The following is a 13,017-nucleotide window of genomic DNA, read 5'->3' on the forward strand; positions in this document are numbered from 1 at the left end:
GGATACGATCCCTTATACCTTTAAGATGCGATCAATTTTCGACTTTTGAAAAATTAAAAATTATAAAAGAAGTTATCCAAATATTTGGTTCTCCGGGAAGGTCATACCCAGTACAATTGAGCACGACTTTCCCAAATTCCCCAAGCACTAGATATTGCCTTATTTCAAATTTTTGAACAACAAAAACTTTGAAATTCGCTTAAAAACATGTTTATTCATTTTAAAATTGATGAAATATTTAATGCATTGTAAAAAAACATATGAAACAATATACTCAAAATACAATAAACCTTATCTAACAATCATTCTAGGTATATATAAGTTGACACATTTGCATAAAACTTGGGATATACATTTATAATATAAAATAATATACAAAGTCAATTTATGAAACCTTTATATACAAATAAACATTGGGTATAATTATTGAAAAAAAATAAAATTAATAATGTAAGAAAAATGAAGTAAATATATAAGTTATATAAGTAACAAAATATACATATGAAAAAAACATAAAGATAATATGAAATACAATAAATTATATGATTTAAAAGAGTTCTTAAAAATATTATACACATAAATAATTCTAAAAGAGGATATATGTACATAAAAAAAATATTTACATAAAGTTATATGAAAATAATAACATATACCATAGTAAAAGTAATTTAAATTAAAACCGATCCTGTTGATAACACTTCCAACTATAAGATTCACTTTGTCAAAACTTTTATTGCAGCAGATGAACAAAGCAAACAAATTATTGCAATTTCTGTATGGACCATGTGGTATAGAAGAAATCAATTGATTCATGAAGGTGCCAAATTTTCTTTGCAGGAAGTTATTAGATTCATTCGAGGATATGTTCAGGAGGTGAATCTATACAAAGAGAAACTCGGTGGCTTTGATGGTTTTCTGAAAAAAGAGTATTGGAAGCCTCCAGATTTGGGATTCATCAAGATTAATTTCGACGCTACCTTTCAAAGTGATTCTAGGACTTCTACAATAGCAGTTTTAGCCAGAGATTCAAGAGGGGAAATCAGAGGAGCTGTAACTTATCTGATAGAGGATGTTGCTAATGCGTTCATTGCTGAAGCAAGGGCATGTGAAAGGTCGCTTCTGTTCGTGCAACAGATGGGTTTCCAGTGCCTGATCGTAGAAGGGGATTCTTTGACTGTTATTAAAAAACTGCAAGCAAGGGTTGATAATAAATCGATTCTCAGACCTATTATCCATCATATTAGAGAATTAGAACATTATTTTGAAAAGGTAGTTTACCTGTTTGTTTCTCGTGCTGTTAACGAAGCAGCTCATACCCTGGCAGTGGAAGGGCGAAGAAGCCAAAGATTTGGGTTTTGGGTTGATGGAGTTCCGGCTTCTGTAAAGCGGGTTTTGGAAAGGGATTGGAGGATCTGGTTGCAGACGAATCAAAGTCTGTCATAGTTTGTTTTGTAGTGGAGAAGGTTCTCTGAATCTCCATAGCTGGTTCCAAAGCATTTGAGTTTTCTTCTCATATCTGAACAGTCTTTTTCACGGAGAAGGAAGCTGGTTTTGGCTGGTATTTTGTGGGTGCTCTCTTTTGTTTGAAGGCCAGAGTGGGTTTTGTTTTTGGTTTGGTGGTTTTTTGAACGTTTCTGTGTGCGCATTTATGGTTTTGGATGCTTGGCGTGTTTCTTTTTTGTTTTCTCTTGTTGTTTGCTTTTATTATTTCTTGTTTCAATGGTTTTTGTCTTTTATGATTTAATTTGATGTAACCCCCTGGCACTTTGAGCAGTATGCTAATAATATCAGTCTTTTCATTCAAAAAAACATTAACTCTTAATGTCCCCAAAAAACTACAAAAAAAACTAAAAAAAAATATTTATACAATGTGTAAATGTTGAGGACTAATTGTTTTAGAATCAAGACTAAACTAACATAATTTATAACTGTTGAAGGTTAAAGTTAGTATTATGCCAATTTTAAAAACTGTCACCGTTAGCCAATTAGTTATAAAAAAAGAAGAAGTTAAACTGAATAGTTATATGACCATTTTTAAACTTTTTATGGTTGAGTGACAATAAAAATTCTAATAATAATTAGATCAATACTAATATAATGTGTCATGAGAAAAATAAACAACAACTAGAAATGGAGAAACGATAATGAAGACATCACCATTGTAAAAGAAATAACATTAATTCCTGTCAAAGGTAGTATTAGCGGGTTTGGGTATCATTCATAGTGGTACCTGGAACGTAAGTGAATTGAAACAACATTTTCTTCATGTGGAGCTTATTCTTACTGTTTTCCTTCAAAAAAATATTCTTCTAGTGCCAACCACAACTTATTTGCAGAATTCTCCTTTGAGAAAACATACATCTGCTCTTGAGAAAGGCACAATTCAATTGTACCACATATTAAACGATTGATAGTATTCCAATCTTTCTCCTCCATATCATCTTATTTCTTTCCATCAACGATAATGTCTAGACCTTGCTAAAAGAGCATCTAGAACCTAACGTTGCCATATATCGAAATGACTCATTCCATAAAAAATCTCCAATTCTAATCTCGTATTTGCCACAATCGGTCTCGCCCACGTAGACAATGTTGGAGCTTTTGATGTTGTAGATGTGGATCATCTTGGATTGTCCACCATTTCATCTATAATCTTTTAATATGCCGAAGAAAATATTTTCTGATGTGGTTGAAATATAAGTTTGGTTCGGCTGGATTAAAACTAGCTAGTTCGTTAGTGGGAGACAAAATGATTGTAATCGAATGGGTTTTACACGGTTGAAGACCGTGCGGGAATGGTTATAAATAGCTGGGGAAATGACTTCTCGGGGAGAGAATTCTTCTCATTTTCTATTTCACTTCTTTTCTCCATCTTCTTCTTTGACTGCTTCCATGAAGAGATAGTTATGAGAAGCTTTGCATGGAGCAAAAATCATGAGGTTTGAGTTCAAAAAGTAGAGAATTTGTGAAGCTAGTAAGGTTCTTAGTCCTTTTGTACACATAAGATTTAGAAAACAAAGTTAAAGGTTTTCATAATCATTTTAAGAATTCTGCATGTTTCTGGAAAACTTAAGTTTAAGTTAAAAATACTAATTTCAACCCATGATTTGGTTGTCATGCTTTGTAACAGCTCATTTTCAGTGAAATTGAAACAGTGGTTTCGGGACCACAAATCTGAGTCCGTAAGGAAAATTATTTTAATATTATTGAATGGTCTGCATTATGATAGGAATGTCATATAAAAATTTTGTTAAGAAAATTTTATCGATTACATGTCTAATTTGATAAAATTGCATGTAATGTAAAGTTAAGTTCTAGTAGCTAGAAGTATCAAATAGCTATGGAACTCAAAATTGGAGGTTCTCATATGGAAAATAGACCATTAAGAGAAGTTAGTAGATAAATATGCTTAGTCATCCATGGAAAATTAAATAAAGAAAAGGACTAAATTGGAAAGTAAAAATAATAAAAAATGATAAATGATTAAATAAAGAAAGATCATCTTTTTCATCATCTTTCCCAAATATTTTTACATGAAAACCCTAGTTAGAAGAGCTTGAAGGTAGCAAGCTTATTCGGCTCAATTAGGTGAGTATTCAAGTTCTTTTTTTAGTAATTTTTATGTTTCCGAGATCGTAATAGCTTAATCTAGCTATCTCGACGATTAATTTGTAAAGTTATCAAAGTACTAGGGTTTTTCCATAGATGAGTATGCATGAATTATGAAGTTTTATGGTAGAAAATGAAAGGTTGTTGATAGATAAACAATTTTTGTAAAGTGAATTTTGATGAAATTGTGATTTAGGGATTAAATTGTAAAGATGCAAAATTCATGGAAAAATTCTAAGTTTTATGAAAAATACGGGCGTTTATTGTGACATATGAAATTCAACTAGGCTTGGAATAAGGATTAAATTGTATGAATTTCATTTTCCGAGCCTAGGGATGAAATAAGAATTAAATAAAAGTATAGGGGCAAAATTGTAATTTTACCTAAGATGTGAATTGAATTGAATGTGAATTTTATTAAATTGAGCTAAATTTACTCGTATAGATTCGGATAGACTAACTACGGAGATAGATCAAAGTAAAGAAAAAGTAACGGATTAGTAGTATACAAGTTTACGAACATTGTCGAGGTAAGTTCGTGTAACTAAATTGTGTATATTTATTTGCTTGAATTGAATGTTGTGTATGTGGTTGTATTGTTGCTATGAATATGAAATTAATATTATATCTGACAATGCTTGACAAACATCAAGTTCCGATTGAATAAATGAAATTCAATGGATACAGGATTTCCCGTATTGGTTGTGGTCCTGCATATATTGCAGACACCACAGCTCGAAAGAGCGTCCCGTTATTAGCCTTCTCGAGCTTCCCGTTATATGGTTCTTGCGAGCTTCCTGTTAATAGCTGTTCGAAGCACCTCGATCAATTGTAATCCTGCATGTATTGTGGACATGCCGCAAACTCTTATGAGCATCCCGTTATATAGCTCTTCGTGAGCTTTCTGATTAAAGGCTCTTTGTGAGTTTCCTGATTAATGGCTCTTCGGAGCTTTTCGATATGGCTCTAACACATGGCTATCTGAAGCTTCCAGTTTAATGGCTTTTCGGAGCTATCAGTTATTGGCTCGCATGAGCTTCCCGATTATGGCTCTTATGAGCTTCCCATTATATAGTCTGGATGAGCTTCCTGTTATATGGCTAGAGAGAGGGCTTCCCGATTATGTGCTTTAATAACCATTCTCGAATATGAATTGACGGATTACATATTTATACACTTTTTGTGTATTACCGTGTATCCATCGATATTTTAAATGGTTTAACGGACAAAGTTCTGATATAAGTTAAGGTGAATTTTGAATAAGATATTACCTGTATACACTTGACATCACATGGAAATTTGATATTTGATAAACTCATCGCTAATTCTTAATATTCACATGAAATACATAACTAACATGTTGATGAAGTTGTGTGTTTAGGCTATTAGCCAAATTGCTTGGATGCATTTTGTATGCTTACCTTAAATGTAAATGAATGGTAAGTTTATTTCTTGTTATACGAACTTACTAAGCATTAAATGCTTACTCTATTTTATTTCCTTTGTTTTATAGTAGCAGAAGCTCATTAAGGTTAGAAGCTGGTCGGAGACACATCAGACTACCCATCGGCTCATTTCGATATAAATAGTAAATTAATTTTTGGTTATAATGGCACGTATAGGTTTAAATAGTCAATGTTGGCATATAAATGTTTTAGTAGTAATTAGCCATTGGTATGGCTTGTGATGAATGTGTTTGGATGTATATATATGTGATAATGTCATGATTGATACGAGTGTTAAGTATGGTCAATTGATAGTAAATTTCATACGTATGTCTATATGTATTTTTGGTTAAATAGGTAAGTTTGGATATATGGATTTATGAAGTAATATATCATGCATAAGACTTGATTTTGGCTTGGTTTAAATGTCTTGGATTGGCTTGTGTATGTGTTAAAATGTTTATATAGGTGGAAGACTAATTGGGTGAGAAAAATGGCCTTGAAAATGGCCTATTTTCGTCCACACGGGTAGAGACATGGGTGTATGCCTCAACTGTGTGTGACACACGGCCTAACACATGGACTTGTGGTTCGGCTGTGTGTACCTTGCATATTTAAAATTTAAATCAGAATGCTCCGAATTTTTCACACGGCCTGGCACACGGACTTGTAGTGTAATGGCCTAAATTCAAGGTTACCGGAACAATGGTTTCGTAACCATAGATCTGATTTAAAGAGAAATTTATTTCAATATTTTGCTTGAAAATTGATATGATAGGAAAATCGTATGAAAATATTGATAGGAGAATTTTATCGATTTAGTGATTAGTTAGAAAAAGAAATTATTGAAGAAATTGGATAAAATAAGGTATCGGGACCTCTATCTCGTAAAAACGAGTCGAAAATAATTTTATAAATATTTATGAAATGTTATTAATGTGGTATTAAAATTTCGTTAGGAAATTTTAATGTTTGGGTAGTCAATTAAATGAAAAGGACAAAATTGTAATAGGTGTAAAAGTTGCTAGAGTGATTAAATAGCTTAAGAGTCTAGTGAGAAAGGATTTAAAAGGCAATTAGACCCAAAATTTATTTGGGCTGAACGGCAAGGGTATGAAATCAGCAGAAAAATTGATAAATTAAGGGTAAAATTGGAATATTGCAAAATTAACTAAATAAAACTAGGACTAAATAGGAAATATCTAGATTTCTCTTCATTTCTCTTCAATTCCAGCAGCTAAAAAAGCCATAGGAGGGTTCTCTAAGCTGGTATTTCATAATTTTTGCACCAAATCCAGAAGATTCAAATACGAAGCTAGATCGAGGAAAGGAAAAAGTTCGGGATTAATAGATTTTTACTGTTTACAAACAAGTATCAAGGTAAGTTCGTGTAACTTGAATTATATTCTTAAATGCTTGAGATTGTATGTTATTGATGTGAATATGATTTGAGTGTTCATTGTATGAAAATTAATGAAACATTGATATATTTGATAAAATGGGAAGAAATCCCGGTTGAATGAAAGGAAAATTCGATGGATCTCTGAAAAGGAATTGACGGTAAAAAGGATCTAGCCCGGACGGGTGATCCTATCTTGATATAGCCCTCCCGAAGAATATGTGTAAAATGGATTTAGCCCGGACGGGTAATCCGAATTAAGGTCTGAATTTAGCCTGGACTGGTAATTCAGATCCAAGCTCATTAGAGTAATTGTCGTTGCAGGGGATTTAGCCTGGACTGGCAATCCCGACAATACTCTATGAGTTTATATTGCAGGGGATTTAGCCTAGACTGGTAATCCCGCTGCAAGGTTGAGGTTCGCGGGAGTGTGCTCTCTGAAATGGAAATGTGCGCACATGAATATGAATTGACAGACTCGGAATTGTACACTAAAAGTGTACCTCTGAAAATCCATCGAAAATTCCAAGAAATTCAACGGGATAAATATGGAAAAATAACAAGGAAATGGAAATCATGGTATTGACGAGCTCATCAATCATAGTATATATTATTGGTACAGGGAAATTATTGTACTAACTTGAATGTTGAGTTTGTGCATATTAGGGTAATAATGCATTGAATGGATATATGGATGTTTATTGTATTGTATTGAAAATATTAGGTAAGTATAATTCTTGTTACATGAGCTTACTAAGCACAAAGTGCTTACCCAGTTTCCTTTTCCCTGTTCTGTAGTGTTAAGAGCTCGGAGGTCTGATTTGGTCGGAGATACATCACACTGTCAACCTCAGGATTTCGGTATATAAAGAAACTCTATTTTGGAAATCAATGGCATGTATAAGCTAACAAAGTAAATGTTAACGTGAAATGAATGTAAAGTTAGCCATTAGTATGGTTAACGAACCTGGTTATAGGTATGTGATAATGTTATCTTATATAAATGCATGAATCTATCATGAAAATATGTTGAATTGATTTGGTTGATGTGGATTGGTCTCGATTTAATATTACAGGGAAGGTTAGATATTTATAAAAGGGCTATATTGAATATAAAAAAAAATTCGTAAACTCCGGTAATGCCTCGTACCCTATTCCGGCAATGAATACGGGTAGGGGTATTACATTTATTGGTATCAGAGCTACGGTTTAGCCAGTTCTAGGACTGATGTAGCAAATACGGGATTAGCTATACATGCCATTTAAATTATTATTGATAGTGTGATATCTCCTGACCATTTAAAATGTGTTTTTCTTATAGTAATATCATCCGACCGAGCTCAATCTGAGGAAGCTGGGAGTCATGCTCCGGCTTCAGTACAAAGAGAAGAAACTAGCAGTAGAAGGCCCGAGACAGAGGGTCGAGGGGAGGAGGCAAAAACAGCCTTCTTTCAAATGATGAATGAATGGTTTAATCAATACTTAAGAACTAACCCTGTAGTGCAGCAAGTTCAAGCTCCCCCTCCTGCTCCTTCTCCTGTTCCCGAGATCCCACAAGGTACAGGTACTGAATTTGTCAGAAAAGGGAAAGCTCCAGTAGATAAAATTCGAAAATATGGGGCCGAAGAATTTCGAGCAGCAGTTGATGATGATTCCAAACGGGCTGAATTCTGGTTAGAAAATACTACTCGGGTTCTGGAAGAATTATCTTGTACACCAGAAGAATGTCTGAAATGTGCCGTCTCACTGCTAAAAGATACAGCTTACCATTGGTGGAATACTAAAGCTTCAGTTGTTCCGAAAGAAGAAATTACATGGAATTCTTTCAGACCGAGTTCAGAAAAAAATATATCAGTCAGAGGTTCCTTGACCAGAAAAGAAAAGAATTTCTTGAGCTAAAACAGGGCAATAGATCAGTATCTGAATATGAAAGAGAATTTGTTCGATTGAGTAAATATGCTCGAGAATGGGTACAGTCAGAAGTTGAAATGTGTAAACGATTCGAAGAAGGGTTGAATGAAGACATTAAGTTACTGAGCGGAATTCTTGAAATTCGAGAGTTTGCTACATTGGCAGAGAGAGCTTATAAAGCAGAAGAATTGAGCAAAGAAAAGAAACAGGCTGAGAGGGAAGCTCAAATTTTTAGTAAAAGACCGATGGGAAAACCCCAGTTTTCTGCTTCAAAGAAATTGAAGAAATATCAGGATCGTTCTACTTCAGCCATTGGGTATTCGAGCAAAGAGCGAAGTTCTCAACGCACTAATCCAAGGCCTTCTACTCTATCAGTGACCAGTGTTGGCAGTGTTGGCACTCCTAAACCTAGATGCCAGTACTGTAATAAAGCTCATTTTGGTGAATGCCGATTTAAGAGTGGGGCTTGTTACCGATGTGGTTCTTTTGACTATTTCCTCAGAGATTGTCCTGAAAGGGTTAAAAAAGAAGTTGAACATATATCGAAGCCGAGTAATCTAGTTTCGAGGGGCAGACCACCTCGACCATCCGGTAATGTCAGTGGTAGTCGAGGACCTACAAAAGATACTATAGGTAGGCTTGAGGTACGAGCACATGCTAGGACATATGCCATTCGTGCCACAGAAGATGCTTCAGCACCCGATGTTATTACTGGTACATTTTCTTTACTTGATACTGATATTACTGAATTGATTGATCCTGGTTCTAGGCATTCATATATATGTGTTAAACTTGCAATTGTTAAAAATTTATCTGTTGAACCTACTGAATTTGTGGTTAAAGTCTCGAACCCCCTGGGCCAGTCTGTGTTAGTGGATAAAATTTGTAAAAATTGTCCACTGATGGTAAGAGGTTATTGTTTCCCGGCTGATTTGATGTTACTGCCATTTGATGAATTTGACGTGATATTGGGTATGGATTGGTTAACCCAGCATGATGCGGTAGTAAATTGTAAACAAAAATATATTGTGTTAAAATGTCAGAATGGTGAGTTGCTCCGGGTTAAATCTGATCAGACAGAGGGGTTATCTGATATGATTTCAGTAATGGCAGCACAGAGGTATGTCAAAAAGGGGTATGATGCTTACTTGGCTTATGTACTCGACACCAAGGTATCTGAGTCAAAGATACAGGCAGTTCCAGTGGTATGTGAATTTTCTGATGTGTTTCCAGAAGAATTACCAGGATTGCCACCAGAAAGAGAAGTGGAATTTTCTATAGATTTGATTCCGGGAACTACTCCAATTTTCATAGCTCCGTACCGGATGGCTCCTATAGAATTAAAAGAGTTAAAGACACAGTTGCAAGAACTTGTTGACAGGGGTTTTTTCCGACCGAGTCATTCACCTTGGGGTGCTCCGATTCTGTTTGTGAAAAAGAAAGATGGGTCTTTGAGATTGTGTATCGACTACCGGCAGCTTAATAAATTAACCATAAAGAATAAGTACCTGTTACCCCGGATTGATGATTTATTTGATCAGCTGAAAGGTGTTTACTATGTTTTCAAAGATTAATCTTCGATCAGGTTATTATCAGTTACGGGTAAAGGATTCAGATGTGCCAAAAACAGCCTTTAGAACCAGGTACGGGCATTATGAGTTTCTAGTTATGCCGTTTGGGCTAACTAATGCACCTGCAGTATTCATGGATTTGATGAACCAGATATTTAGACCGTACTTAGACAGATTTGTAGTAGTATTCATTGATGATATTTTGGTTTATTCTCGGGATGAAGAAGAACATGCAGAACATTTGAGAATTGTGTTGCAAATTCTACGAGAGAAGCTGTTGTATGCTAAATTCAGTAAATGTGAATTTTGGCTTCGAGAAGTGAATTTTCTTGGACACATTGTATCTGCCGAAGGCATCAGGGTAGATCCAAGTAAAATCTCAGCTATTGTCATTGGAGTCCACCGAAGAATGCATCTGAAGTTAGAAGTTTCTTGGGTTTAGCTGGTTATTATCGGAGATTTGTACAGGGATTCTCTATGGTAGCTTCTCCAATGACTCGATTATTGCAGAAAGATGTAAAGTTCGAGTGGACTGATGAATGTCAACAAAGTTTCAACCGATTGAAAGACCTATTAACGAAAGCACCTGTATTAGTGCAGCCTGAACCGGGTAAGGAATTTGTTATTTACAGTGATGCCTCATTAAATGGTTTAGGTTGTGTTTTGATGCAAGAAGGTAAAGTAATAGCCTATGCTTCAAGACAACTTAAACCACATGAAAGAAATTACCCAGTACATGATCTTGAATTAGCTGCTATTGTATTTGCGCTGAAGATATGGCGGCATTACTTGTACGGTGAGAAATGTCATATTTATGCTGATCATAAAAGCTTGAAATATTTGATGACACAGAAAGATTTGAATTTGAGATAGCGCAGGTGGCTTGAACTGATAAAGGACTATGATTTGATTATTGATTACCATCCGGGTAAGGCTAATGTTGTAGCTGATGCTTTGAGCCGGAAATCTCTGTTTGCTTTACGAGCTATGAATACCGGTTATCATTGACTGGTGATGGTTCAATCCTAGCTGAATTGAGAGCTAAACCGACATTTTTACAGTAAATATGTGAAGCTCAGAAGAATGATGAGAAGTTACAGGTTAAACGGGCACAGTGTGAGTCAGGTAATGATTCTGAATTTCAGATTGGTTCTGATGATTGTTTATTATTCAGAAGTAGGGTATGTGTACCTCAGAATTCAGAGCTCATATAGAAGATTCTACGCGAGGCCCACAGTAGTACTATGTCTGTACATCCGGAGAGTAATAAAATGTATAATGATCTGAAAAGATGTACTGGTGGTCGGGAATGAAACGTGATATCTCTGAGTTTGTATCAAGGTGTTTAATATGTCAACAAGTTAAAGTTGAACATCAGGTACCTTCGGGGTTACTTCAGCCAATTACTATACCGGAATGGAAATGGGAAAGAATCACTATGGATTTTGTATCGGGGCTACCTTTGTCTCCGAGGAAAAAAGATGCTATTTGGGTGATTGTAGACCGATTGACAAAGTCAGCTCACTTTATTCCGGTACGTATGGATTATTCTTTAGATAAACTAGCTGAACTGTACATATCTGAGATTGTCAGGTTACATGGAGTGCCTGTCTCCATTATATCAGATAGAGGTCCCGATTTACGTCTCGTTTTTGGGACAAATTGCAAGAAGCCTTGGGTACTCAGTTGTATTTCAGCACTGCATTTCATCCTCAGACAGATGGTCAATCTGAGCGTGTAATTCAAGTATTGGAAGATATGCTCCGATGTTGTATACTAGAGTTTGAAGGTAATTGGGAGAGGTATCTACCTTTGATTGAATTTGCTTACAATAACAGTTATCAGTCTAGTATTAAAATGGCTCTGTATGAGCTTTGTATGGTAGAAAATGTAGAACACCGTTATATTGGACAGAGCTCAGTGAAAGGAAGATACATGGGGTTGATTTGATCCGTGAAACAGAAGAAAAAGTAAAGGTTATTCGAGATAGTCTAAAAGCAGCTTCCGATCGTCAAAAATCATATGCCGAACTTAAGCGAAAGGAGATTGAATTTCAAGTCGGTGACAAGGTATTTCTGAAAGTGTCTCCTTGGAAGAAAGTTCTTCGATTCGGTCGAAAGGGTAAATTGAGTCCAGATTTATCGGGCCCTATGAAATCATAGAAAGAATTGGACTGGTCGCTTATCGATTGGCATTACCACCGGAACTTGATAGAATCCATAATGTTTTTCATGTATCTATGTTACGACGATATCGATCAGATCCTTCACATGTTATTTCTCCGACAGAAGTAGAGATTCAACCGGATATGACTTACAGTGAAGAACGGTGAAGATATTGGCACGGAGACAAAGAGCTTAGAATAAAAAGATAAATTTGGTGAAAGTTTGTGGCAAAAGCACGGGATTGAGGAAGCAACATGGGACCGGAGGAGGCATGAGGAAACAATACACAACCTCTTTACTGGTAAGATTTTCGAGGACGAAATCCTTAAAAGGAGGGGGAGAGTTGTAATGGCCTAAATTCAAGGTTATCGGAACAATGGTTTCGTAACCATAGATCCGATTTAAAGAGAAATTTATTTCAATATTTTTGCTTGAAAATTGATATGATAGGAAAATCGTATAAAAATATTGATAGGAAAATTTTATCGATTAGTGATTAGTTAGAAAAAGAAATTATTGAAGAAATTGGGTAAATAAGGGTATCGGGACCTCTATCTCGTAAAAACGAGTCGAAATAATTTTATAAATATTTATGAAATGTTATTAATGTGGTATTAAAATTTCGTTAGGAAATTTTAATTTTTGGGTAGTCAATTAAATGAAAAGGACAAAATTGTAATAGGTGTAAAAGTTGCTAGAGTGATTAAATAGCTTAAGAGTCTAGTGAGAAAGGATTTAAAGGCAATTAGACCCAAAATTTATTTGGGCTGGACGGCAAGGGTATGAAATCAGCAGAAAATTGATAAATTAAGGGGTAAAATTGGAATATTGCAAAATTAACTAAATAAAACTAGGACTAAATAGGAAATATCTAGATTTCTCTCATTTCTCTTCATTTCCAGCAGCTAAAAACGCAT

General features: G+C 35.0%; 1 protein-coding gene across 1 annotated transcript; it reads left to right on the forward strand.

Annotated features, from left to right (window-relative positions):
* Positions 1-783: 783 nt before the first annotated feature.
* LOC121206043 (uncharacterized) lies at positions 784-1,628 on the forward strand. Its single transcript, XM_041076214.1, has 2 exons — positions 784-1,432; positions 1,525-1,628. Exons 1-2 carry the CDS (start codon positions 784-786, stop codon positions 1,626-1,628), a joined length of 753 nt encoding a protein of 250 aa, XP_040932148.1.
* The last annotated feature ends 11,389 nt before the right edge of the window (positions 1,629-13,017 follow it).

Source organism: Gossypium hirsutum, chromosome A09 (genome assembly GCF_007990345.1).
Source record: "Gossypium hirsutum isolate 1008001.06 chromosome A09, Gossypium_hirsutum_v2.1, whole genome shotgun sequence".
Taxonomy (NCBI): Eukaryota; Viridiplantae; Streptophyta; class Magnoliopsida; order Malvales; family Malvaceae; genus Gossypium; species Gossypium hirsutum.

Bases quoted from the DNA above. Each gene is read 5' to 3' on its own strand.
- LOC121206043 (XM_041076214.1), top strand. From the start codon at position 784: ATGTGGTATAGAAGAAATCAATTGATTCATGAAGGTGCCAAATTTTCT. The intron at 1,433-1,524 runs GTCTGTCATAGT...ATATCTGAACAG, and splicing joins CTGGTTGCAGACGAATCAAA to TCTTTTTCACGGAGAAGGAA.